Source organism: Clarias gariepinus, chromosome 4, assembly GCF_024256425.1.
Source record: "Clarias gariepinus isolate MV-2021 ecotype Netherlands chromosome 4, CGAR_prim_01v2, whole genome shotgun sequence".
Lineage (NCBI taxonomy): Eukaryota > Metazoa > Chordata > Actinopteri > Siluriformes > Clariidae > Clarias > Clarias gariepinus.
This window is the reverse complement of record NC_071103.1, coordinates 33435863-33463768: the sequence shown is the minus strand read 5'-3', so window position 1 is coordinate 33463768 and position 27906 is coordinate 33435863. Positions and strand designations below refer to the sequence as shown.

The following is a 27906-nucleotide window of genomic DNA, read 5'->3' as shown; positions in this document are numbered from 1 at the left end:
CTTTTTTAAAATAATTTTATTTAACCATATTCAGTTTTAAAGCAAGATTTGATTTAAGTGATGGCAGCATAATATACACTATATGGCCTATAAGCAATGGAATGCCATGTTTGGAGTCCAATCCCACTGAAAACCTTAGGCATGAATTGGAATGCAGACTGTACCCCAGACTGTCTGACCTCACTAATGCGTAGACCTAATTGAACAAAAATGCCCAAAGCCATGCTCCAATATCTAATGGACATTCCAATCCACCATAAAATATTAAAAATCACTAATATACTGGCATCCTGTCGAGGTGAGCCCATTACATGCAGTGCGAAAGTTGTTTGGCTCAATGAGCTCAATGTGCTCTGGGTTTCATGTGCATAAGTGAAAGAGTGTATGAGCTATGCAGCAAAATTTCTTGTGAGGGCCCCTGGAGAAAACAAGAGGGTCCTGTGTACCCAATAGAGCTTGGGCCCTAAATCTAAACACTGGGGCAGTGGTAGCCAGAGGGCTAAGACACTAAGTTACTGATCGTAAGATCGGCAGTTCGATCCCCAGCTCCACCCGGTTGCCACTGTTGGGCCCTTGAGCAAGGCCCTTAACCCAATCTGCTCCAGGGGCGCTGTATCATGGCTGACCCTGCGCTCTGACCCCAGTTTCGCTGGGTTATGTGAAGAAGGAATTTCACTGTGCTGTAATGTATATGTGACAAATAAATGCTAAACTTAAAAAACTAATAGAATCAAATCAAATCAAATCAAATTAAAATTTTATTTGTCACATACACAGTCATACACAGTACGATATGCAGTGAAATGCTTAGACAACTGCTCGTGACCTAAGAATATGAATAGGAAATAAATATGAAAATTAAAATAAAGGGTAAGTTTAACTAGAGAAGAATAAAATTAAAAAAAATATACGAATAAAAGTTAAAAATAAAATATCTGTACACAAAATACACAATATAGAAAATATATGGAAAATATATGAAAAATGTAAAAAAATAAGAGCAGCCGAATAAATGGTAATAAAAGAATGGTTATGTCCATGGTTGTGCAATCCACATATTAAAAGTGACTTGTGCATAAAAAAATATCTGTCGTTTCTTGACTTCCAGAGTACTGATGACGTCATCATTCCGTGTCTGGCGGTATCCTAACTGCGAGCGTCATTGTCCTGAGTCGCTTTCCGTAGCTCTAGACGGAACCATTATTTAATAGGGTGGTTTGTTTATGTTTGTTTGACAAATCTGATCGATTCAGCTATATATTGTACTGTATCCATTTACGCCTTTTAAACACATTATAAAACTCGGTATAACTCTGCATCCCGTGATATTGATTATTTATTTTCTGTGAATTATTTATCTGTGTAAATCTCAGACCTCCCCCCCCCTACCCATGTGACCAGAGCAGTGTTCCGCGAGACTGGACGATGGCAGAGGTTTAAGTGAAAGCTAGCGAAGCTTTTTTTTTTGACAGCGGGGGGAAGTTTTTATTCAACACAGTGACATTGGTCAAGGTAACATGACATTTCTGTACACTGTTAATGGTGTGTGTGTGTGGGTCAGGGTGTGTGTCAGGGTGTTAATAATGTTTAAGGTGATATGTGTGAAAAGGGGGGCGCGCGAGATACAGGCGCGCGACACAAGAAAAGCTCGGGGAGTTACTCAGCAACAACAAGGCTCGGGGTAACGGACACTCCACCAGGACTTTAACACCATAGTCTGGACCTTTTATAATCATTTACTGTAAAAATAATAATGATCTCAGTTTGAGCTGTTGGCTTATTCCAATCTTTTACATCAATAGTGAACGTCAGAACAGTTAAAGCTAAGCTATGTAGCTAACTAGCCGGGCCTGTATACGGTTACTTCGCTAGCTGAGTAGCCTAACGTAAATATGCGTGTATTGTCGTAAAGTGTCATAAAATTGTATTAAGTTGTTGTATAATAACTCTCTCATTACTTCATATTTATATGTGTGTCACTTCCAAGCGTTCACACGCGCAAGTTTTTCATCGAACATAATGTTTCTGTAAAGGTTTCTCTCCCTTAGTGTTACAAACACATAGAAACATACATTATATGAACAAAAGTATTTGGCCAAACCTGCAATGGCATTGTATCCATATACATATACTTTTAGTATGGAGTTGGTTCCCCTTTTGTAGCTATAACAGCTTTCACTCTTCTCGGAAGGCTGTCCACAAGATTTTGGAGTGTCATTTCCATTCATTCTGTAGAGCATTTATGAGGCACTAATGTTGGATAAGAAGGCCTCGCCCGCAATCTCGGTTTCAGTTCATCCCAAAAGTGCTCGATGAGGTCGAAGTCAGGGCTCTGTGTTCCGGCCGGTCAAGTTCTTCCATACAGAACTCATTAAACTATGTCTTTATAGTCCTTGCTTGGTGCACTGGGGCACAGTCCTGTTGAATAGAAAAGGGTCTTCCCCAAACTGTTGCCACAAAGTTGGAAGTATAACATTGTCCAAGATGTCTTGGTATGCTGAAGCGTTAAGGTTGTCAGTCATTGGGATTAAGGTGAAATGCCGGAGTTCAATATTTAACAGGTTTCACCAAATACTTTTGTCCATATAGTGTATATCGTCACTCACTCATACCACTATATCCTGTATACAGGGTCGTGGGGAGCCTATCCCAGGAGACTTGGTGCCAATCCATCGCAGTTCAAACACAAAACAAATGGGCAATTTAGGAACACCAATTAGCTTATTCTGCATGTCTTTGTACTATGGGGAGAAACCAGAGTACCCAGGAGAAATCCACCAAGAACATGCAAACTCCATACACACAATCCCAAGGTGGGAATTCTCCAGGTGCAGATCCTGGAGGTGCAAGGCGACATTCCAAACCACTACCCCACTGTGCCGCCCATCTATCTTCGCAAAGCAGCTTTATAGAATCAAAAGAAAATTAGGGAAATGAAAATGAAATGTGTTTGGGAAAACATGTATAAATCAAAATGATCAGAAAGTCCCTAATGAGCAAGCTGAGCGCTACAGTGGCAAGAAAAAAACTCCCTGAGACGACAATAGGGAGGAAGCAGACTCAACCGGGAACCCATTGATCTTCAGTCATACTGTGTGTTAAAAGGCTGGAAGTTTAATATAACAGGACAGTTGATTTGTTAATTTGTTGTTCAACTATTGAGAGACTGCAGATGCAAGCCATCAGAGAACAGCTGTTTACTTCAGCTGTGTCCAAGAATGTTTTCATGGTCAAGTGGAACCGTCCCTACTCTCAACACGATTTTTGAGCAGACCAAACCCCATGCGATGGGATTTCCATATAGGCAGCTCAGGAGTGCCATGTGTAGCGAGAGAGAAAGAATGCGAACAGGGACTCTGGCAACACTGTCTGTGTAGTATAATGTTATTCACTGCTGGGAAGTTTGCGGTTCAGTTAGTTTTGGAAGAAAAGCACACTATAACATAATGTTAAACTGATAAATTACAGTCTAGACATCTGTTAAAGTTTTTTAATTAATAGAATGTCTATAGAGTAAAAAACAAAAAAAAAGAGTTTTTTTTTTTCCGCACTCAAACCCAATATCTAATACAGGTTTGTGATGTTAAAAGTCTTGAATATTAGAAAACCCTTGGCACAGTTGAAACGCAATGAAAGTGGCTTTCTTTTTTGGGAAGTTGAGGATTTTGCAACATCGTTTCAGGGTTTGATTATAGACTCAGAATTCCCTGTAAAATGACTCTTTTATTAATTTTCACCATTTGCTCTTGTTTTGAAAAAGGAAGGCTATTTAAAGTGTCGAGAAACTGAAAATCTTAGACCACAGAGTGTGGACATTACTTTCTACAAATAACAGGACACACTGGCTCTCACCAGGAGAGAAATAATTGTGAGACCATGGTGCATAGCGGAGCGAGAAGACAAGTACATCAGAGGCATCAAAACCCCAATCTTGGTGTCAGCAGTCAAAAGGCCTTCTAAGCAGAGTTGAAATAAAAGTTGTATCTGAGGTTGACCAGTAGAAAGAAGAAACTAGGATGGGGCACAGATTAGAGACATTGGATGTAGACAGAGTGATAAAAAGTAGAATGGATGGACAAATCTTTAAACTGTTTGAGTGGTTTAGAATGCAAAGAAGATTTTTGAGGTGCACGGAAAAATGAAAAGATGCTGGAGGAGTGCTTGATGTACTGTCTATAGAAAGCATGGTGGAGGAGAACTGATGGTCTGGGGATGCAGCAGTTGATGAATAAAATGACTAAAAGTATACGATGTCATAGAAACATGACATTTAAATGTCTTGTTCCTGTTATACAAAGAATTAAGCCACAGCTCTCAAACCATCTCATGCAGGACTTTACCCTTCATGTTTAGTCTTTATTTTGATTTAAATTGATTGACATCTGCATGATAATAATAATAATAATAATAATAATAATAATGTATGTTGTGTAAGCATTATTCATCTTTAGTTGTTGATGTTTAAGAACTTATCACCACACTCCAAAGGTTAGTGATTACTGGATAATTGATTGATTTATTGATTAATTAATTAATTCATATTCCAACCTCTTCCTTTGATCTTCCGGCAGTTTGCAGTGAAAGCTGCACGATGTCCCTAAAGCCGCGGGTGGTGGATTTCGATGAGACCTGGAACAAGCTGCTCACCACCATCAAGGCAGTGGTGATGCTGGATTACGTAGAGAGAGCTACATGGAACGACCGCTTCTCGTATCCTTCCATACATAAGCGCGTGGGACAGGATACCCTCGGTTAGGTGTCATACATGCTTTAGGAGATGAGGGACAAAATCCAGACTGTCTTGTCTCTCTTTTCTGATCACAGCCTTTACAGACTTTTGGAATTGTTTAATGTTTCTGATGTTAAAAGAATTAAAAAATTAAAATTAAAAAATGATGTTAAATTCCACATGCACAGCTTCCCCCACTCAGGATTGAATATGGATGCAGGAAAATACAGTAAAAAGTAATCTACTTACTTGGGCCGTTTCTTCAAATAATGCAGGTCTCTAAAAGACCAATTCTAATGAGGATTTAGAGCTTAATATGTAATGATCCTGTTTTAGAAATTCTCTAGTAACCTACAGAAATAAATGTTACACAGCTGTCCCAATTATCTGCCCTTGGACTTTCTTATAAATGAATTTCTTTTCTTGGAGCAAGAAATCATCAAAGTTATTGTCTATGGTTATCACACAGATGCAGAGAATGAGCTGGAGTGTTAAATTAACTTACACTCTTACTGTGTCCACTAAACCCAAATGCACACTACAATGGTAGCCAAAAGTGTTTAGCAAACATATGCTATAGAGATGGGGGGGCGGATCTAATCAGATTCTGGATTCTTGTATCGCCACACTCATTAAAAAAAAAAAAAAAAAGAATTAAAACTTTTTTTTACATTCATAATAGAGATGAACCTGCTTTTCAGCCAATTGGTCGATCAGCCTCAGATGTAAACGATTCTGTAACGAGCACAGAAGCTTCTCCTTGTGCACAAAACAGGCGATGTCACTAATTAGTTCACTCACTTATCGTCTATACCGCTTTATCCTGTATTTAGGATCACAGGGGGCCTGAAACCTATCACAGGAGACTTGGGGCACGAGGCAGGATACACCAATCCATCTCATAGCACACACACGCATTGACTAACGCACTCATTTACTCATTTCTAGACCTGAACCTAAATGGAAAACTATTGGACAATGCAGTAGCAGTCAAGTATATCATTTCTGTATATCATCTTCAGGAAGCAATCAAGCAGGCCAGGATGGAGCAAGTGGCACGGGAGTACTGCAGACTTCTTTTTGATTCTTTTTTTTTAAAGAATGAAAGACTACATACTAAATATTGATTGCTGTATAGCAATTTCATTGCAAAAATTAAAAGATTCTTATCTTGATTATCATTTAAACATTGAATTTCATTTTCTCTCTATACATTGGCCACCATTGGTATGTTCATTTTATCTTGGTGATTTTGCTGTGTTTTTTTTTTTTTTTCAAAGAAAATATTCAGAGCAAATTCTGCAGCTCATAATAAATTCAAGTTGTGATCCAAAAGCGTTTCTTTAACCCCAGGTCCCAGTGATATTTACGCATTGTGTGTCGCATACCCAGAACCTTTGGGTGAACGGCTATACTCTGAGACAAAAGTGTTTCTGGAAAATCATGTCCGTCAACTATATAAGGTAAGGGTTACAGTAAGATTACAATACATTTTATTTATTTTTTTTCTGTGTAGTGATGAGACAGCGGTCACGTTGATGCTTATATCTTTTTGCAGAAAGTGTTGGAGTCTGAGGAGAAAGTGCTGCTGATGTATCATAGATACTGGGAGGAGTACAGTAAGGGTGCTGACTACATGGACTGCTTATATCGGTGTGTAGAGACATGGTGTACAGTTTTAATACAAAAGTAAATTTTGCAGTTAAAGACGTTTTGGAGAAGATGTGCACATTTGTGTACATTTTATTTCTGGCAGAAGGTTTAATAAAGGTCAGTTTCTTAAGCTGTTAAGCTGCAAGGTCCGTCTGCACTGTGACGAAAACATCTTCTCAAACATTGTTCATCAGTGACTCATCATCAGTGTTCTCTTCTGGTGTTTATCTTGGCTGTATGACCCAGATTTCGTAAAAAGTGGTCCACTTTGTGTTTGATTGCTGCTGTTTATACACCTCTCTCAATATATATATTTTTTCTCATTAGGTACCTCAACACGCAGTTTATAAAAAAGAACAAACTGACAGAAGCAGATTTGCAGTACGGCTATGGAGGAGTCGATATGAATGAACCACTGATGGAGATTGGAGAGGTAAAAATAAAGAAAAACACTTGTCCTCAGACACACTTCTATACTATAGTATATCTCTCGTTGAGTTAAACCTGTTTAAAGTGTTTGAAGTTTAACTGTTTAAACGCAGTTAAACCTTGTATTGCAAGCATAATTCATTCTGGAAGCGTGCTTGTAATCCAAAGCACTCGTATATCAGAATGATTTTCACCATGAGGAAATAATAGAAACTAAGATGATTTGTTCCACAACCCAGAAATATTAATATAAAAATTATTAATACAAAATATAAAGTAAAAATTCAAATAATAATAACAAATTAATCTGCACTTTAGCTTTGAAAAGAATTCCTCTCCCACACTGCTGCAGCCTTTTAAACTTTTTTTCTTGCTTCATGGCGGCTGATGTGGGAGTACAGTTACTTAAAAACAGTCACTACACACAGTATTAAAAAAAATATATATTCTTCGCACACATGGTCACAATGTTATAGTAAACAGTACACATGTGTACACGAATGTTGACTATACAAGTGATGCACGCACACTGTGACTGAGCATTGAAAACAATTGCTCATAATCCCGCAACGCGAGATAGAGAGAAGAACCACTGGTCATGATCACGTGATGCTCGGCAGACAAAGCAGATGTAGACTGCTCGCATTTCAAGACCTCGCTCGTTTGTCGAGTTTTATTAAAAGACTTTTGGCCGTCTTGCAAAACACTTAGTAGTAATTTCCATTTTAATCTCCGTTCAGTTCCAGATCAGTTTTAAGGTCAAGCAGTTAGCTTCCTTAGTTTCTTTGTTCTTTGCAAACAGTTATTGCGCAATTAGAATTTTACAGGTTATTACAGATGTTGACTTGACCCATGGTAAGAAGCACACATCTGTTTGGGCGTTTTAAAGATAGCATTATTAGTCATTGCATCATGTTATCATAATGTGAGAAGAAAAAAAAAACAGTTGGAAGTCATTTGTGTAAGAATAAATGTTGCATAATTGTGTGTGCAAAGAAATACAGTCACAGGAACATATGTACGCGTACTAGTTAATGCAGTAATCTAATCAGCCTATTGTGTGATAGCAGTGCGTAAGTTTCAGGAAATGTTTACATTAACATGCTCGAATATTTCTATAGGTATCTCAAAAACATCTTGTTGATGATAGAGGCCATAGATAAATAAACCAAAGCTTTAGTAACTTAAATAGCCACTTTGTACAATTGTGGTAAGCAAAAACGCATCTTAGAATAAACAACACATCAAACCTTTGGGTGGATGTGCGATAACAGCAGAAGACCAGGTCAGGTTCAGCCCTTTAAATAAATGTGTGCTGCCCCACCAATTATTTGACCCTGGAATCTTGTTACAAATAAATTTATAAAAAAAAATTGTCTATGATTATCACACACAAGTATGCCTCATTGTCTATGATTATCACACACAAGTATGCCTCATGTCTTTATACAAGCTTTTAGGAGGTTATTATATGTCATATCACATTATTTATTGCAGCAGCTCTGATAGCTGATCACAGGTTGATTTGAGGACTGTTCGAGTCAACCCAGGACTTGCGATGAGATTTTTCTTGAATGAAGATATATCAGCGAATGACAAGAATTCAGGCACAATATGGTGATGAGACTCTTATCCGCAGTAAAAAAAAAAAAAAAAAATTTGAAAGGTGCAAACTTTTTAAAGAATCCGTGAATGAAAATTCCTGTTAAGATGTCTCAGCCCACTGCAGTCGGTCTAGTGAACATTGCCCGAATGGAACGCCTGATTCTCGAAAACTGAGGGATAACATGAAGCACTTTTTTCGGGTTATGGTTGACATAATATAAAAGTAATCGGATATAAATGGATAAAAAGTATGATGTGTCATAATAAAAAAACAAATGCTATTTGTTCTGTTATAGGATAATAATCAACTTTGGAAACGCATTTTATTTCTTACAGATCATTGAGCAAAGGCAGCTCCTGTGTATTACTTAAACATCTCCAGTGTATTTATATAGATATTTCTTTCTTTGTATTTCAGATAATCATTTGCAGTAAAACCTAAGGTGTAAAAATATTCATATTCAAATTATTTTTTTCCCCGCACTTATTACATTTCCAGCTTGCACTTGATATGTGGAGGAAGCTGATGATTGAGCCTCTTCAAGCCACGCTGATCCGAATGCTTCTGAAAGAAATCAAAAAGTAGGTTAAAGCAGCTTTTTTTTGTTACATTAACGAGCTAACGTTGTTGATCTTATCATGAAAAACTTTTTCCCCTGTTATGCCCTGATGTAAGTTTGGTCTGAGCAAGTATTATTTTTGTAAGACTAATTTCGTCTAAAATGTTCCTAGTGATCGGTGTGGGGAGAATCCGAATCAGAAAGTAATCCACGGGGTTATTAACTCCTTTGTTCATGTTGAACAGTACAAGAAAAAGTTTCCTCTAAAGGTAAGTGCTTGTAAAATATCACTTCTATACTTAGAGTATTGTGAACTGGTGCATTTTCATATCAGACATTTATGTAAGATTTGGATACTTTTAAAGTTGTCAACTGTGCATCAGTCTGTTAAAGAAAAATAAAAGTGAAATAACCTATTGTTAAGTAAAAAGACAAACTGAAAGTATCTGCATGCATGGCATACTGTCCATGAAAACCACTCCCTCTGATGCTGTGTTTTAGTTTTATCAGGAGATCTTTGAAGGGCCATTTCTATCAAAAACGGGCGAGTATTACACACAAGAAGCCTCCAACCTGCTGCAGGAGTCCAACTGCTCTCAGTATATGGAAAAGGTAAGATGATCACCCATACCTACCTGCCCAGGGGTGGACACTGTACTAAGAAATTATACTTCAGTGAATGTATAGACAGTGCGTCAAAAATTATTACATTATACATTAATCCAAACACATAATGTACTCAAGTGAAAGTAAAGTTAAAGCATTTAAAACAGTGCAAGAAATTAAGTTTGAAATGTTTTCAGATCAAACTGTTTCAAGACTTTGCCTTAACCCATAATTCTGTCTCTGTAACTGTGCAATATTTTCAATATTTACCGTAAGCTAGAATTGGACATTTTTACAGGCATATAAGCAAAATGACGAATCATGTCAGAAACCCTTTTATCTTTAAGTCCAACTTATAAACGAAAGTGAAAAAGAAGCATAAGAAGCATTTCAGATGAAAAAAAGAAAATGCGCAGAAAATTTTGTTGCATAAGTGTGTACACTACCAAATGTAATTAGAATGATTTGGAGGTGTGTTCCAACTCACTGTCATGCTGAAAGGAGACATTCCTCTGCATCTTACAGTAAGTCTTTTCGCAAAAGGCAAAATATACTTCGGTTTGGAACTATTCATTATTCCCTCCACCCTGATTAGAGCACTAATTAGAGCTGAAAAAAAAGCAGCCTTGTAAGCATGAGTTCTCCTCTGTGCTTCACTTTTGAGAAACGTGATGGTTTGATGATGTGCTATGTTTTTGTTTTGTTTATTTGTTTGCCTTTTTTGTGCCAGAGTAATAATTTGAATTACTGGAACATTATTCAAACCTAAAAGGATAGTACTGAACCGTGAATAACCACGAACTGAGATCACTTTAAAAAAAAAAAAAAAAAGTTCACTTGGCCAAGCTGAGTCATGATAAAAACGTCAGTAGGCATTACAGCTATGTTTCATAGTAAAAGTAAGAGTGTTTTCACATCCACCATTCGATAAGTCCAGATTGAGCCTATTCCAGAGCAATGGTGTATCAGGGTAAGAAGCGAATCACATGAAGCGATGTACAAGCCTGTGGAGTCAGTCTCATGATCTGGGGTTGCTCCAGTTGGTCAGGTCTAGGCTCAGAAATAGGACGAGACAATAAAGCCCCCTCTCCCGTCTCAGAGAGTTTTTCCTTGTTGCTCATCAGGGACAATCCGATTATTGCGATTTATACACATTTTATACACATTATACACATTTTCATTATTTTCTTTTAATTTTGTGAAGCTGCTTTGAGTCAATGTCCATTGTTAAAAGCGCTATACAGTGAAACCTTGGATTACGAGCATAATTTGTTCCGGAAGTGGGCTCGTATTCCAAAACACTCGTAAACCAAATAATTTTTAAATAAGAAATAATAGAAACTCAAATAATTCGTTCTACAGCCCCTGTTTGGGCCTGTCATTATGTGTATGTGCGCGCTCGCGTAATTTGACACTGTGCTGGTTCTCACACACGCACACAGCGCCTGTCTGCTGCTTTCTCTCTCTCTCCTTCTCTCTCTCTCTCACTAAAGGCGAGGGAGAGAGAGAGAGTGTGTGAACTGGCACGGTGCCAAATTACGCGCAGGCACGCACACACACTCAGGTTTGCGGATATTGATCTGTCATGAGATGCTCAGGTGATAGAGAAGGAACAGCCAATCAGCAGTAGTATGTGGATGTCTGTGTTTGGCTAGTTTTGTGGCTGTTTTGTAACACTGGACAAAGTTGAGCGAGTGTACAGGCAGAGAGCGCGCACAGAACCGAGGAGTCGCGCAGCGCAGAACCGAGGAGTCGCGCAGCGCAGAACCGAGGAGTCGCGCAGCGCAGAACCGAGGAGTCGCGCAGCGCAGAACCGAGGAGTCGCGCAGCGCAGAACCGAGGAGTCGCGCAGCGCAGAACCGAGGAGTCGCGCAGCGCAGAACCGAGGAGTCGCGCAGCGCAGAACCGAGGAGTCGCGCAGCGCAGAACCGAGGAGTCGCGCAGCGCAGAACCGAGGAGTCGCGCAGCGCAGAACCGAGGAGTCGCGCAGCGCAGAACCGAGGAGTCGCGCAGCGCAGAATCGCTCGTATTCCAAAACACTCGTAAACCAAATAATTTTTTAAATAAGAAATAATAGAAACTCAAATAATTCGTTCTACAGCCCGTGTTTGGGCCTGTCGTTATGTGTATGTGCGTGCTCGCGTAATTTAACACTGTGCTGGTTCTCACACACGCACACAGCGCCTGTCTGCTGCTTTCTCTCTCTCTCTCTCTCTCTCTCCTTCTCTCTCTCTCTCTCACTAAAGGCGAGGGAGAGAGAGAGTGTGTGAACTGGCACGGTGCCAAATTACGCGCAGGTTTGCGGATATTGATCTGTCATGAGATGCTCAGGTGATAGAGAAGGAACAGCCAATCAGCAGTAGTATGTGGATGTCTGTGTTTGGCTAGTTTTGTGGCTGTTTTTTTGTCACTTGATTCTTATATGTTGCAATTTCAGAACAAAGGTGAAAGAGGTTCTGACATGGTTTAACTTTGTTTAGGTTTTTACATCACAAACATCTGACAGGCTTTTGTTTTTTTTTATATATAACGTGTGTTAGCACATTTGATGGATGCTAGTCTAACATTGAATTAGCAAAGAAAACAAGGTGGATAATAATAATAAAGCAAAAAAAAAATTTTTATTATAAAAAAACAAAAAAACAAAACAAATGTGGACCCCAGGGCGGTGTGTATATAATATATATATATATATATATATATATATATATATATATATATATATATATACCGCCCTGGGGTCCACATTTGTTTTTTTTTCCCTTATTTTTTAACTTTTTGTTTGCCTTTTTGTTTTTTTATTTTTACTTTTAAATGATGTATTTTTGTTTTGTTTTTTTTGTTTTTTTTACTGGTTTCGCTCTTTACATGCACTACTACTACTGCTTATAATAATAATAATAATAGTAATAATAATAATCATCATCATTTATGTTTCCACTGTCATCTCTTTCAGTCATTATGTCACAAGATATAGTTTAGGTATTCTGGATTTTTTTGCAAGGCATGTGCTAAATGTGTAGCAGCCTGGGAAACCTTTGGGGAATATGATAGTTGTTTTACCTGTTGTTTTATTGTCAAGTTTCTGCTGTAATCCATTATAATGATACTGTTATTATGCAGTCAGGATAATGAGGAAGCCTCTTTTTTATTTTTTTCTAAAAATAATCTTGCCTGCTCAAGACAAGATTGATGTACCATCTCTAATCTTTTTTTTTTTTTTTTTTTATGTTCTTTTGTCTTTAAAGGTTTTAGGGCGCTTGAAAGACGAAGAGGTGCGATGTCGGAAATACTTACATCCAAGCTCCTATGCCAAAGTCATCCACGAATGCCAGCAGAGGATGGTGGCTGACCACCTGCAGTTCCTGCATGGAGAGTGCCAGAACATCGTCAGACAAGAAAAGAGAGACGGTCTGTACTGTCACATTCTCACAACAGTACTTACAGGGTATTTAGAGTGTTTTACTTAAGGTTTAAACACTTTGTATCAGTAAAACACATATAAGTTATTAGACCTCAAACTCTCTTAAAGTGTAATTCGTTTCTTCAGACATTCTGGCAGTCAGGTACCATGTAAAATTGTAACACCTAAAACTTAAAGCACACTTTCTGCATATTGCTTCCCACTAAGGTCAAGTGTTGACTAAACCTAGCGAAAAAAAGCACCGTCTCCCTTCACTGCCTGTTCAAGTGGAGCTACAATGTTAATAATTATATCATGAAATTGTCATCTTATTCAAATAGGCTATGCTGATAAACATGACTCCAAAATGTAAATCATCAAGAATGAGAGAATTGTTTAAATGAGTCCATCTTAAATGTGTTTAAAAACCCCGGTGGTGTGCGTCTGTACATTAAATACAGAAATTAATGCTCAAAACAAGCTGTAACATGCATCAGAGGAAGATGATGTTTGGGGTAATTTATTATTTTTTTCTCCCATTTTGTCCAGATACAACTACTCATGTGGCCAAAAGTTTGTGGCCACTTGACCTTTATACCTATATGTGGTTCCTCCTCACACTTTAGCCACAGTGTTTAAGGCACATACTTGTATAGGATATCTTGGTTTGCTGCAAAGTTAGACTTTTCCTTTCCTGGAAGTAGGAGGCCCAAACCTTGTTCTAGCATGACACTGTCCCTGTGCACAAATTGAGCTCCATGAAGACATGCTGTACTAAGTTTGGAACGGAACAACCTGAAAGCCTTGAACTCAATCCCACTGAACACCATTGGGAGCACAGGCTGCACCCTCATCCAAAATCAGTGCACAAACCTTAGTAATGCTTCTGTATGCAGCTTAATAAAAACAAATTCTCACATCCATGCTTCATAACCTAATAGTGTAGTGGTGTGTCTCATACATGAGCTCCATTATTAAACTTTGATCAGTTAGGGTCTGCATTAAGCACTTTAGTTATTTATACATGAATTACTCTTAAGTCCTAATTAAGAATCCTAATGTTTTCAGTCTTTCCCATTTTATTTTACCAATACAGCATGTTAAATTTAAATTCTCCAGTAAATTAATAAAAAGAAAAAAAAAGATTTTAAATATAGACAGTATCAATATTAATTAACAGTACTTAATCGACAAACTGGTAACAAGCAAGCAACTGTTACTCGCAAATATATTTCACACTTTAATAATGTTATCTGGGCATGTCTTCAGTCTATGGGTGATATTCTCAGTGCAAGTCATTACTACATTCCCAAAATGACATTACAGTCGTGCCAAGCTCTTAAAAATAGTTCCTGGCTGTAATATCTTCGTAGCTGCAGCTGTAGTTAGAGGGAAAACGTGGGAGGGATGGTCAGGTTCATCTGTCTGCATGGCAAAAAAAAAAAAAAAGGTCACACTGCAGTATTTCTTTGAAGTGCCTTTAGTTTTAATTATACAACAGTTAGTACCAACCAAGCAATCTGATTGGACAAGAGGCATTCCACAAGTGTTCATAATGGACAGCATCACCAGTGGGACGTTTGACTATGCACATCGCTCCATGTCTTAGGTGACCTACAATCGTTAATTACAGTCAATTAACTGTCGGTCATAGTGTTGGTGAAAGTGTGTACTGTAGGTACGGTCCTCAGTACTGAGGAGAGCGCACTGCCCAAAACTACATTTGAAACCAGCCACAAAAGCGCTTTCAGCAAGAAAACACATCTGAAAATGTTATGACATCTTATGTTGACACCTTATTAAGGAGTTGGGTCAGGGTTAGCTCATTGGTTAAGGCGTTGGACTGCGAGTTGCCGAAAATGTAATAATTGCTTCCAAGTTGCATATGAACTATTAATGTTCTTTTATTTACTGCTACAAAGCTAACTAGGCTGAATTCCAAATTGCCATCCAACCCCTGATCAAAGGCACTACTTAGTGTGTGAAGTAATGTATTGTACACCGTACATAGTGCACTTGCTTTTTATTTAACGCCATTTGGGAGAGACCCGAGAACGGTAAAGTTAGCGAAGCTTACATTCTAAAGCAGAGTAAGTGGGAAATAATTAAAAAAGAAATCAAACGAGATTTACAGAACTGTAAATTCATGCTATCTATATTCAGCAGTACAGCACTCCCTCTCATGTGATATTACTTAATTACAGCATGTATTCACCATTGGTATTATTTTGCATCATGTTTTTTTTTCCTTCCTTATTATCGTATTTATGATGGGAGAGTTGAACCATTTTATACGTTCTACAGCATATCCTAAAAACTTTTAGTGGGGTTAAGTTCAGGACACCGCGTTGGAGAATTTATGTGAAAATGATTCCTCATGCTCACAGAACAACGCTTTTACAATGGTTCTTGGAGTTTTGCATATCCTGCAGTATGCCCCTATATAAATCTGGTCTTTCACTACATTCAGGTCGTGACATTTATTTTTTATAACATTTATAATTATTGAGTCTAGACCTGAGCAACTAAAATAACTCCAGATCATAACACTTCCTCCAGAGGCTTGTACAGTGGACTCTATGCGTGATGGGTGGATCGCTTCAGGCTCTTCCCTTTGTACCTTGATGCACCCATTTGGTTTAAGAATTTGTTTCCAGCTGAAACATATTAATCACTGTAGTAATATCTAGTTAAAGACTTGAAATGTTAAATCCAAACCATTTTATGGTCCAGGCCAAATTATTATTATTATTTATTTTTTTTTGCATTAGTTATGAAGAGTGGTTATAGTTTGTACTCTGATTTTGTAGTCTATTTGTAGATTATCTCAATTGTCTGCCTATATTTAATTAATTCTGTTGCTACTTGATTTCCTATAAATACTGAGTTCTGAGTGCACTGTGTATAGTTATAGTAATTATCCCTCCAAAAACTACTTAGTTTATTATAATCATCTGTTGCCCATCGTGTCTAAAGCACACTTTGTTGTAAGTAAAAACCACAATGATTCAGCGTCTGTGTTGTAAATAAGTGTAACATTTAGCCTTTTTTTTTTTTTTTCATTTTTAAATACTGTTTTTACACAACGAGCAGTCTGCAGTAGTGCAGGAACCCAAACCCTGCACCATGTCTTACTGATTGACGTAGGGGACATGACGTGGCTTGTTCTGACTTCTTTTTTTTAGACATGGCGAACATGTACACACTGCTGCGGTCGGTCGCCAATGGCTTACCTCACATGATCCAGGAGCTGCAGGTGCACATCCGTGACGAGGGCCTTCGAGCCACCAGTAACCTCTCTCAGGAAAATGTGAGTCTGCGTGTGAACGGATGCACGCGAACATTGTTTTGAGTGTGTTCACGTGTGTTCCTGTGCTAATCGGGCGCCTGGATAAGGCTGTAAATCCTGTGTCTGTGCCTCATTGCGATTATCAGATTTACTGGAAGGAGAAGATGGACAAGTTTGAAACCTGCCCTCTTTTCCACAACATTATAATCCTGTCACTAATTCCTCCCATTCTTCCTACTATTATTTTTAACTGGAAATCCAGTAAATAGATTTCTTTTTTTCCTTCCTTCCTAAAGTCTAGCCCATGGAGCAATGGGTGTCTGACTTGGCAGACTTGTGGATAATCTTGTAATTCTAGTAAATTAATAAAAGGATCATGTGCTTGTTTTTTTTGGTTTTGTATTACCAAGTGCTTAAGAAGTTCTCCTGCTTCCCCTCTCGCTGCAGATGCCAACTCAGTTTGTGGAGTCCGTGTTGGAGGTTCATAGTAAATTTGTCCAGCTGATTAACACAGTGCTAAACGGGGACCAGCACTTCATGAGTGCACTCGATAAGGTACACAGCCGCCTTTCGCAAAAGATTTTATTACATGTTCAATCAGGAGTATTTCTGAAACATTGCCCCCATCTTATGCCAGGCTGTAAAATTGGGTTAGCTTGTTGACCAGCATGTTATATAAATTCATATACAGGAAATCAATTTATTGCAAATGTGTATCACAGCAGTGTATTGTTTCACAACATTTTATGTATTTCATTCAGCGCCCTCGTGTATATATAGAAAACTTTTCTTTTCTATTCTAAAAAATGCGTACAGATTGTGAATGTAAACCAGTAGGTGGCATCAAAATGTCAGAAAAATAGGATTTCGTCATCTGCATGAGATGATTATTATTATTATTATTAATAATAATAATAGTAATAATAACAGTAATGATAATAATAGTAATATAATAAAATATAAACACTGCAGACATTTATTATTTTAATAATCCTTAAGTGGACATCAGAATGTTAACAGGGGGATAAAAGTTATGTAAACTGTCTGAAATTACATGTAATCAACGGCGTTTGTTAAATTAAACATTCTTACATTTTTCTCTAACATGCATAGTCTTAGGTTACAGGCTAATGCATGCATGAAGCAATCACTTTTTATCCTTTTATATCTGCAAATTTGGTCTTACAGTAAATTACATTTGAGGTGGTATTCTTTTATATATTTCTTTTATCTATAAAAAAAAACATTTGGTAAAGTTGTGCAAGTTTAATAACCATGTTTTTATGCTAAACAGATTTTTTAATTTTTTTTAGGCTTTGACATCAGTAGTAAACTACAGAGAGCCCAAATCCATTTGTAAAGCCCCTGAACTGGTGAGTGTGCATGACACAGTCTGTTAGGGTGGACATGAACAGGTATGTGGATTTCATGCCTGCTTTCTTGTGCTGTGCATTACAGCTCGCTAAGTACTGTGACAATCTGCTGAAGAAATCAGCGAAGGGGATGACCGAGAACGAGGTGGAGGATAAACTTACCAGCTTCATCACTGTCTTCAAATACATCGATGACAAAGACGTTTTTCAAAAGGTGATCTGATCAGGAAGGAGGTGCAAAAATGCACATTATTTTAATTATTTGTTTGGCCCACTTCCCAATGATTTTAGATCAAATTCATCATTCCGGTCATCTGATTACATGCTTCAGCAATGAGACATAAGGGAAAATCTGTTTTTTTACTTCTTCTTTTTTTTAATAAACAAAGCAGTAAACACGGTCAATATCACCTATTAGCTTTTATTTAAATATGGACTTTATATGGATGGAAATGGCACAGTATCGTATATTATGAAATGTACAAGGTAGTGAATATTTCTTCATTTTAAAAAACTTCCTGTTTATTTTCATTTTTATTCTAAATTGAATGAAAAAAAATTCCAGATTTTCAAAATAGTCTAAGACTTCTTTTAATCCTTGTACATCCCCGGGAGTTTTTCCTTCCCAGCGTCGCCCTCTGCTTGCTCAGTGACTAACTTATAATTTTTATTCATACACATCCACATTTCATACAAAATTCCAGAATTTCTTTTGATTGTGTATAACTGCTTTGCAACAATTACAATTTACAAAATTGACAATAAAATTTAATTGAATTGAACTTGTTAGAATCTAAGTAAAAAAAACAAAAAAACAGTTGCTTTTCTTTATCATTGTATTTTATCTTTGTTAGTTTTATGCCAGAATGCTTGCTAAGAGGTTAATACACGGCCTTTCATTATCCATGGACTCTGAGGAAGCCATGATCAACAAACTAAAGGTAAGACCAAAGCCTGTTTTTTTTTTTTTCTGCACTTAAGCAACTCGTAAGAATAAAGTCTGTAAACTGTGATTGTCATCTGTGTCTCTACACAGCAGCTCTGTCATTACTTTCAAACAGTTGTGTGAAATGAAAGGCTTTATCAGATAAGTGTGCAAACTATGCTCTTGTTTGTTTTCCTTTTTTTCTGACTGTCTCCTCTTTTGTTCTGTGGTTTGCAGCAAGCATGTGGCTATGAGTTCACGAGCAAACTCCACAGAATGTACACAGACATGAGCGTCAGTGCCGACCTCAACAATAAGTTCAACAACTTCATTAAAACCCAGGAGACTGTAGTGGACCTGGGCATCAGCTTTCAGATCTATGTGTTACAGGTGAGACGGTCAGAGAGACCATGCATACAAATATGAAAAGAATGTAAACACTTGGCTTGATATGTTCTTGCTTTAAGTCTGTTCATGAAGTGTAAAGAACCGGTGGTTTCACATTCAATATCCCGGGCATGTCTTAACTGGCAAATGCTGCTCAAGTGTCACTGTTTTGGGAGATACGAGAGGATTGTGTTAAATAAAGGTGTGTGTGACGACTCTGTATCTGTGTGTGTGTTGTGTGTGCATTTCAGGCGGGTGCATGGCCTCTTACACAGGTTCCTTCATCTACGTTTGCCATCCCTCAGGAACTCGAGAAGAGTGTACAGATGGTGAGTTCCCATGTCCCAGGAGCAACTTGTTAAAACTCTTGTTTTATGGTTACATAAAAATTACACAAAAGTGCTCCAAAACAAATGCATGTGGTTGTGAGGAGTTCATCATCGTGGAGTATTCAGGGTAAAGGGGAAGATGCTTTTTAAAACAGCCTTAGCAGAGACTTTAAACAACCCTGTCAGTACAGCTGGCTTGATAATTTGCAGGTGTAAAATGCAGGAACCACAACTAATTGTTCTCAGACAGGTGATGTCTCAGACTAATGATAAGGAAGGTAAGAGATTAAAAGGAGGCCAGAGTTTAATAGAGAACATTATGCAATATGCAATGAAGTGTCAGAATACTACTTACTTCATAGTGTCACAGAGTATGTGGCTCAGGGCTTGTTTGTATATTTATTTGAAAATAATAGTAAAACAATAAAACATTTAGTATATTCAGGTTAAAGCTTTTATTCTAAATGAAGATATCACACAAGTGCATGATCATTCTTTTTTTTGGCACAAAGCACATCATTTCTACACCGCCTGGCCCAAAAAAAAAGTTGTACACTCTAATATTTCATTGGTTCAGTTTTTGCTTTGATTACAGCATCATTTTAATAAGTTCATGCATTGTCACAACGTTTCTTTTCAACATTTCAGAATATCAATAATGTCTCAGATATTGTATTGATGATGGGAGAGTGAAACCCCAGTGTAAAGTCTTCTTCAGCACATCTTTAAGATCCTTAATGAGGTTAAGGTGTCCTTGCTGATCCATGTGTGACAATAATGTCTAAACCACTCTTTCGCAATTTGAGCCTGATAAATTTTGGTATTGTCATCTTGGTATAAGCTCATGCCATCAGAAAACCAAAAAAAATCTATTGATTGCGGGGGGAACCTAGTCATTTAATATATTCAGGTAGTAATACTGATTGTAACACTGACTCCACAGGCTTCTATGGTAGGCACTAGGTGTGATGGGTGCACCGTTTTATCTGCCGTTCTTCTTACTCTGATGCACCATCACTCTGTAATAGGGTCAGTCTGACCTGAAATCAGACCAGTCTTTATGCACCAAAGCCTTTTTTTCTGATTATTCTTACTAATAAGTAGTTTTATTATGACCACACAGCTGTTTAGTCCCAATCTTGTGAGCTCTCATTACATTGTGTGCGTATGGAAATGGTCTTACTTTCACTGTTAAACCTTGCTATATATTTTTTTATTGTTGATCTATTTACCATAGAACTTCACCAACTGTTTAAGTGCTCTCCATTCATAATTTTTTTTTTTCCCCTTTTCAACCACATTTTTTCCACAACGTTGACGGTTCAGCACTATTCTTCCAGTTTTCGATATCGTGTTGAATGGTTCTTAATTCAGTTCCACTAATTTCAATTCTCCTTAGTTGTTTTCTTTGCTTGATGCAGCCCAATAATTTCACCCTTCTGAAATGGTTATTTTTTATTTATTTATTTATTTTTAGGCCCAGGCAATGTGTGTATCACAGAATGTAATGACGCGGGAAAAAAAAGACAAAACTTAAACTTTAAAAAAACTCAATTAAATCTATCTGGTGTTTCACTTGGGAAAAAATAATGCATGTTTAGTTGAACCTTTAGTTTTCATTGACTTGAACTTTTTATGTTTAGTTATCTAAAATTATTTTGCTTTATCTAGGAACAGTCAAATGACTAAAACATTCCTTTCAGTTATGTCACTTTACACATTGCTGATTCAAATTTAAATATTATTTGTATAGCACTTATAACAACGGTTATTATTACAAAGCTGCTTTAAGGAATTGAAAAGTTTATAAATTAAAAAGCTGATGTTTGTCTCTCTCTAGTTTGAACTGTTTTATAACCAGAATTTCAGTGGGAGGAAGCTCACCTGGCTACATTATCTCTGCACAGGTATGGCATTAACACAAACACACACACACACACACAGCACATAACATTCATAAGTGTGACTTAATAGCCCGATTTATATAGTTTATGTTGTGTGTCTCACTGACAGGTTAGAATCTTGACATCTTTAAGTTAAGTCTTTAGAGCTCAGCCATTTAAGTTTAGCCTTTTTATTTTTATTTAATTTTCTGTGTCAGGCCCTGTGTGGCTGCGATGTATGTAGTGGGTTTAATCAGTAGAGTGCTGTAGAGTTGTAATAGCTGGTAACGGGTGAAATGGGCCAATTAGCTGCTCCGGCTTCAGTCACCGTGTTCAGACAGTCACAGTTACCCTGCAACGATCTTATTAATACTCCGGGCTGCAGCAAAACAAGCACAACAGTCTAACCGTAGTTGACTCTCTCTCTCTCTCTCTCTCTCTCTCTCACACACATCCATATCAACCTTTTTACACACATTGTAATACAGTGTAGAGGTTAATCTCTTCAAACAAGCTATATTTTTATAATATAGATTCTTTATTATATTATTTCAGAAAACTCTGTTTATGAAAATGACAGAATAACATACACACAGGTGTTCGTCTTAATCCTTTACATAACCAGAGATATTATGTGCAGTTTTTGTTGTTGTTGTTTGAATCTGATTCACCATGCATCTCGGTGAAACACTGTTTCTCTGGAACCTTTGGGTTTTGTGTTTTGTTTAGTTTTTTTGGGTTTGTTTGTTTTGCATGTTGACTCATTGTTTACAAATGTTATAGAAATTTATTTGTAGTGAATACTGCGATACCATCAAACATCGAAACCCTCATGGCAATGTCATCACTCTTATATCACCACATGTGCTTATTTTGAAAAATACATAATTGACCTGTCAGATAAGTATTCAGATACCACCAGTCTTAACAGTCCCTCCCTTTCACACTCTCTCTCTCTCTCTCTCTCTCTCTCTCTCTCTCGCTTTCTTTCTTTCAGGTGAGGTGAAGATGAACTACCTGTCCAAACCCTACGTCGCCATGGTTACCACCTATCAGATGGCCGTGCTGCTGGCCTTTAACAACAGTGAGACGGTGAGCTACAAAGAGCTGCAGGAGAGCACGCAGATGAACGAGAAGGAGCTCCAGAAAACCATCAAGTCCCTGCTGGATGTCAAGATGATCAACCATGACTCGCAGAAAGTAAGACAGCCAGGGGAGGATTTGTGTAAACTGGTGATCCAGATTTTTAGATGTAGTTTATTAGGGATGCGACCACCAGTCAGCTCCGAATACGATATTATTTATACGGTATTTAGATGCAGATTCTATTAATTTCACGATTCTGTATCACATACTTTGTAAAATCGAATTATCACGTCTTTATAAATATCCCGATTTGATTTTATATATTATTTCCAATTTTGTTACGCTTTCAAAACCATGAACCTTTTTAAAATAAAAGAAATTGTCAGAACTCAAAAGTTTTATATTTTTTAATTAAAATCAACAGCTTTACAACTGAATTGAACAATTAATTAATTTACTCAGTTAAACGTAGCATGTTGCTTGTATTAGTTTTCTTCCTTTAAAAAGCAAGCGCAGCATTAAATACATACAAGATAACTCACAAGAGTTTAAGATTTAACATCAAATTAAGTTAAATGAAAAGCAACATTTTTACTGAGCAGCATATATCTCCACCATAATTATTATTTCCATCCTGGCAAATAATTTACTCCTACTACACGGGATGCCTATGTGGGAATAGCTTAGAGTGTACCACCTGTAGGATTACAAAGAAACAGTCATATTTACCGCCTTAAATGCCTCCAAAATCTTGTGTGTGTTTATCAGTTGCAAGCCTGCGGGCGGGCACGTAGCTTATAACTTGGGCATGCACAGCATCTAACTGGCATGTTTCCAGGCTCATAATCGCTCATGGTTTTTTGAGACTGGTCTGTGTGTAATGAGTGGGTTTGAGACTAATTTGCTCAATGAGTTCGGAGAAAAAGGCAGATCAGAGGCTTAAAAAATGCATTTTTGTTGCACCATTAGGATGCTTGTGCACTCGGCACAGAATTGGTTATATGTCGAGGCTTATCGGTCACGTCTGATCAAGCTGGCTGATCAGACTGATGCATCTCTATTATAAATGTAAAAACAAAAAGAAAATTGATTTGAGTCAATGTAGCGATACATTCCATATCTATGGTTTGTATTGAGCAAAGTTACAAAGACAACCAACTATACCTTAAGTTCATGTCGCTGAACGACTAAAGCAGTTAGAAGCAAGTCAGGTAAACAGCAGCGTTTAGAATTTGTTGTAACTAACCATATCATCTGTTAATGTACAACTATGCTAGAGCTTCCTGTTAATGTGGATCTGTCAAATTAATCAGGCAGCATGTTTAACTTTTATGTAGTACAACACAGCTGCTCTCAAACCCACATGACGAACAACATGAAGACACAAGGCTGGTTATGTACTCGGGATTTAACAAAGCTGTGTGCAAAATCACAGTTCAGTACGTATTTCAGTTTTAAAGCCAGGGTTCCGTACGTTTTCTGAACAGTAAAGTGACATGAGATTTCAGTTAATATGAATTTAACTTAGCAACACATAAACTTGTGTAAACTCCTATAATCTACTGAATACCTGAAAGGAATGCACATGAAGGCACACACGCCTTTCTTTCTTAAAAACAAATAAACAAAACATAGTCATAGCTACTTGTTTTTATATCATGCACTATAGGGCGAAGAGTATTTGTATTGTCTGATCCTTACAGCCTTGTTGATCATCCCTTTCCCAAACCATGGGAACTAACACAGATTGGTTCCCTCTTTGCTTGTAGGGTTTTCCACCAAATCTAAGTTAAGGCTGGTCTCTTTGCGGGACACGAGCACTTCCACGCCAACATGGCAAAGCATTTCTTCAGGTTCGGAGCCGGTGCCCAATTTCGAACCAGCTCTTTGTTTTCAGTCAGCCAAAGACAGAAAAACCTGTTCCATGGCGGCACCAACACTTTGCTGTGCTAGAACAAAGAACCGCCTACGTCAGGTTCTGGGGGGCGGGATTATCACAACCAACTAAAAGTTTGAAGTAGACTGACAAAGCCGGAGAACCGCTTTATAGAACATGTTTTATAATTCACCATTGTTGTACTTGCCGCTAGACCCCCCCATCCTGGTAGCATTACTAGGGAAGCATAGATGTACACAGAACCGGCCCTGAACCTGAACTAGCAACAGACATGAAATTCATATTATAAGAACATATTCATAAGATATTATTGAAGACTGTCCTGGGCTTTTGACTCTCTGTATTAAAAGTTAACGGAAGAGCCACATTTGGGTCAGATGTGTAGGCATGCACGTACCCTACCGCTCAAAAATTTGGGATCACTTGCTTTTGTTTAGTGATTTATTTTCTACATGATGGGGATTTAAAAACTATGAAATAACACACATGGAATTAGGAAATTATGTAACAACAGCAACAACCACAGTTGTTATTTTAAGACACAGGTCATCCTTTCTGGCACAGTTTTTGCAAAAACAGTATGAAGACTTTAGAGATCATGGGTAGGAGATCTCAATATCAACTGTTTAAAAGAGATTAGTGTATATTTTGGATGCCTTCAGCATTGCCTCACCGTGTAGAAAGAAACAAAAATCAGGAACGACCATGGAGTTAGAAAGTGATCCCAAACTTTTAAGTGGTAGTGTAATTTTGGCCATATAGTATGTTTTTAAGTAGTTAAAATCTAGTAATAAAGTGGTTTCTCTATTAGAAACCACTTCTATTGGTTACTGAGATGATTGTCATTAATTATAATATACGTAAATCAGTTGACGACCTTACAAGTTGCATGTTTTTCATTTGATTCAAACTTAAATCATGGGTCATGTTTTTTAAATCAACTTTTTAATCATTTATGCTCAAACATGCTTCTTTTATTGTTCCATTCTTTCTCGTGCTTCCAGGAGGACATTGAGGCGGAATCGACTTTTTCGTTAAATATGAGTTTCACTAGTAAAAGAACCAAGTTTAAGATCACGACCTCGATGCAGCGGGACACGCCACAGGTACAGCACCATGTACACACTGAGGGATCCATTAGGCTGTCTGTCATATTCAACCTGTGTTGACTGGATTTGTGTTTGTGTGTGTGTGTAGGAGGTGGAACAGACGAGGAGCGCTGTGGATGAAGACAGGAAAATGTATTTACAGGCTGCTATAGTGAGGATCATGAAAGCCAGGAAAATTCTGAGACACAATGCACTTATACAAGAAGTGAGTGATTTACATTTACTATTGCTGTGTGAATGTGCATGCTCTAATTGAGATGTACAATTTAAAGTTTTAGTGGTAAGATACAGGTATTATTAGCAGAGGGTGTACGCCAGTGCCTTTAATAGGTTTACAGGCAGGTTTGGCCCAGAGGTCGGTTCAAAGGCAGCCCTGAAGCTGAATTCCTGCAGCGTGAGCTATGACATCTGGTTAGGAGTAAACTGTCCAGTAGTAAAACTACCGACACCTAATATGTCGCCATGAATAAAGATAGGTGTGTGTGTGTGTGTGTGTAAAACTTAAGCACAAATTGTAAATCTATATTTTCACTGTTGCCCCCGATAGACCGGTGTGCTTTTCACGCATACGTGTCTCTGTATATTCACACAAACTTTAAATTAGGAATAAAACACTTGGGGGAGTGTGCTGTTCTCGACATCAGGGTGGCATGTCATGGCCTGTAGTATTTTACTTCAGTTTGCCAACAATTATAATATTTATTTTATTGATTAAAAAGCACATTTTGATTTTTAAACATTCATAGTTAATTTTAACCCCCATGTTTGAAGTTAATCGTAGTAGTAATCGTCTTTGCAAGAAACCAGAAAAGTCATGAAAACTGTTGTAAAACTTATACAAAGCCTGATACAAAGTGCTGGCACTGGAGACTCCTCCCATAAATATTAAAATATTAAATTACCATCTTTCTACAAAGTTATTATTAAACTTTGCCAAACCTTTAAAAAAAAGTTTAATGATTAATTAAAAGCATTTGAACTATACAACTATACAACAACTTCAAACGAATTAAGCAAAAGGATAAAATTTTTACCCTTTTTTTACCCTTTGTCATTTGCCAAAACTATTATTTTTAAACAAACTTTGCAAATAATTCCCCTTCTGCCACATGTGTTAAATAGTTCCAATCTGTAGGAATATAAGGAAACGGTGACATTTTACTTCCTCAAACACCTCCAAAGTCTGAAAACTCAACTCAACAGTGAGCGCGCTGTGAGCACACAGGCACGTGCGGCTTTTAACACAAGCATGCGAGGCCTCTAAGACACTTGATTTTTAACTAATTAACGCTTGTGTTGTCTTGAGACTGGTGTATGTAAGGAATTAGTTTGAGACTAAACCACTCACAGAGTTTGGAGAAAAAGGCAGATCGAAGGCTTTCAACTTTGTAAGATTTTTGATAATGTAACGCTATGAAAATGCATTTCTGTTGTGCCGCTCGGTATAGAATCATTTATATCTGAGGCTGATCACTGGACACACCCAATCAAACTGAAAACCAGACAGTTCTGGCTAAAGCCAATTTAAAGCCTTCTAAAGCGGTATAGACGATGAGTGAGTAAATGTGGTATGTCTGCTGTTTAAAAAAAAAAAAAAGGTTTACAGGGGGATCACTTTTGAAAGCTGAAAGTTCCATGTATCATGGCTAATGTTCTGACGTCATAAAATGTAACAGCCTATCATGTTCCAGTATGCAAAATGTCATTGCAATATTCATAGAATCTTGACTTATTGGTAAAGGTAAACAATTTTTCTTCTTAATTTTTCCTGTTTGCTCCTCTGTAATGTTTGTTTTTTTTGTTTGTTTGTTTTCCTTCCAGGTGATCAACCAGTCCAAAGCCCGGTTCAACCCCAGTATCAGCATGATAAAGAAGTGCATCGAAGTGCTTATAGACAAGCAGTACATAGAGCGAAGCCAGACCTCTGCAGACGAGTACAGCTATGTGGCATAAAAGGAAAAAAAAAAAAAAAAGCACTTGGCGGTCAAAATGTAAACCATGTTTTTATTTTTGGCTGCAGCTGGCTCAGGCTGTCTCCCTGCGGGATGAAGTGGGACCGTGCCTCCATCTGAGGAGGGGGGGAGAAGGGCCTCACGTACCCAGGCAGTCATAAACACCCCCCACCTCCCTTCAGCCCAAAACCTTTTTCTGATTTTACGCTGTTTACAACATCACCAGTGCCACGCCCCCGTGCGTCAATGAAAAAAGAAAAAAAAAGAAAAATGCCTATAGCTATTCAAGTACATTTTTAAACAACGTAATCATAACCGAGAAAACCAAGAGTGCGAACGGACGTGTCAGAGTTTTAAACATAATGACTAAGGAAAAACAACCATGCTTTTTCTTTTCTCACGTTTGCAGTTGTAGTGTGCTCTTCTTCTTTTTTAATGTATCAAAGTGAGAGGAAAAAGACTATTGTAATAAAACCGTTATACTGATATAATTGTATTTACCTTCAACATGTAAAAAAAAAAAAGAGGTGACAAAATACTGCTGCTTGTCAAATAAAACAAATGGAAAAACTCTTCTTGAATGATTTCTAACGGATTGATTGTGTTAACTACAAGGAAACAGTCTTTGAGAAGTGCTGTAACACTGACAGCTCTCTAAAGAAAGGAAATGCTCCCACGAGGTTTATACTTT

The 27906-nt window shown here is 37.6% G+C and overlaps 1 protein-coding gene across 2 annotated transcripts; it reads left to right on the top strand.

Annotated features, from left to right (window-relative positions):
- Positions 1-1393: 1393 nt before the first annotated feature.
- Positions 1394-27796, top strand: cul2 (cullin 2). 2 transcript variants are annotated; one of them, XM_053494463.1, is made up of 21 exons: positions 1394-1512; positions 4569-4710; positions 6090-6192; positions 6288-6382; positions 6710-6815; positions 8916-8998; positions 9149-9245; positions 9478-9588; positions 12831-12993; positions 16171-16295; positions 16722-16829; positions 17588-17647; positions 17733-17861; positions 18502-18588; positions 18810-18962; positions 19211-19288; positions 21129-21195; positions 22169-22371; positions 25159-25260; positions 25352-25468; positions 27085-27796. In XM_053494463.1, the coding sequence occupies exons 2-21, from the start codon at positions 4592-4594 to the stop codon at positions 27214-27216; spliced, it is 2238 nt and encodes a 745-aa protein (XP_053350438.1). In that variant the 5' UTR covers positions 1394-1512; positions 4569-4591; the 3' UTR covers positions 27217-27796. The 2 variants fall into 2 exon arrangements, with proteins under 2 accessions (XP_053350438.1, XP_053350439.1); XM_053494464.1 differs by having other exon boundaries at positions 1396-1512; positions 4572-4710.
- The last annotated feature ends 110 nt before the right edge of the window (positions 27797-27906 follow it).

Bases quoted from the DNA above. Each gene is read 5' to 3' on its own strand.
- cul2 (XM_053494463.1), top strand. From the start codon at position 4,592: ATGTCCCTAAAGCCGCGGGTGGTGGATTTCGATGAGACCTGGAACAAG. The intron at 6,383-6,709 runs GTGTGTAGAGAC...TTTTCTCATTAG, and splicing joins TACATGGACTGCTTATATCG to GTACCTCAACACGCAGTTTA. The intron at 12,994-16,170 runs GTCTGTACTGTC...TCTTTTTTTTAG, and splicing joins CAGACAAGAAAAGAGAGACG to ACATGGCGAACATGTACACA.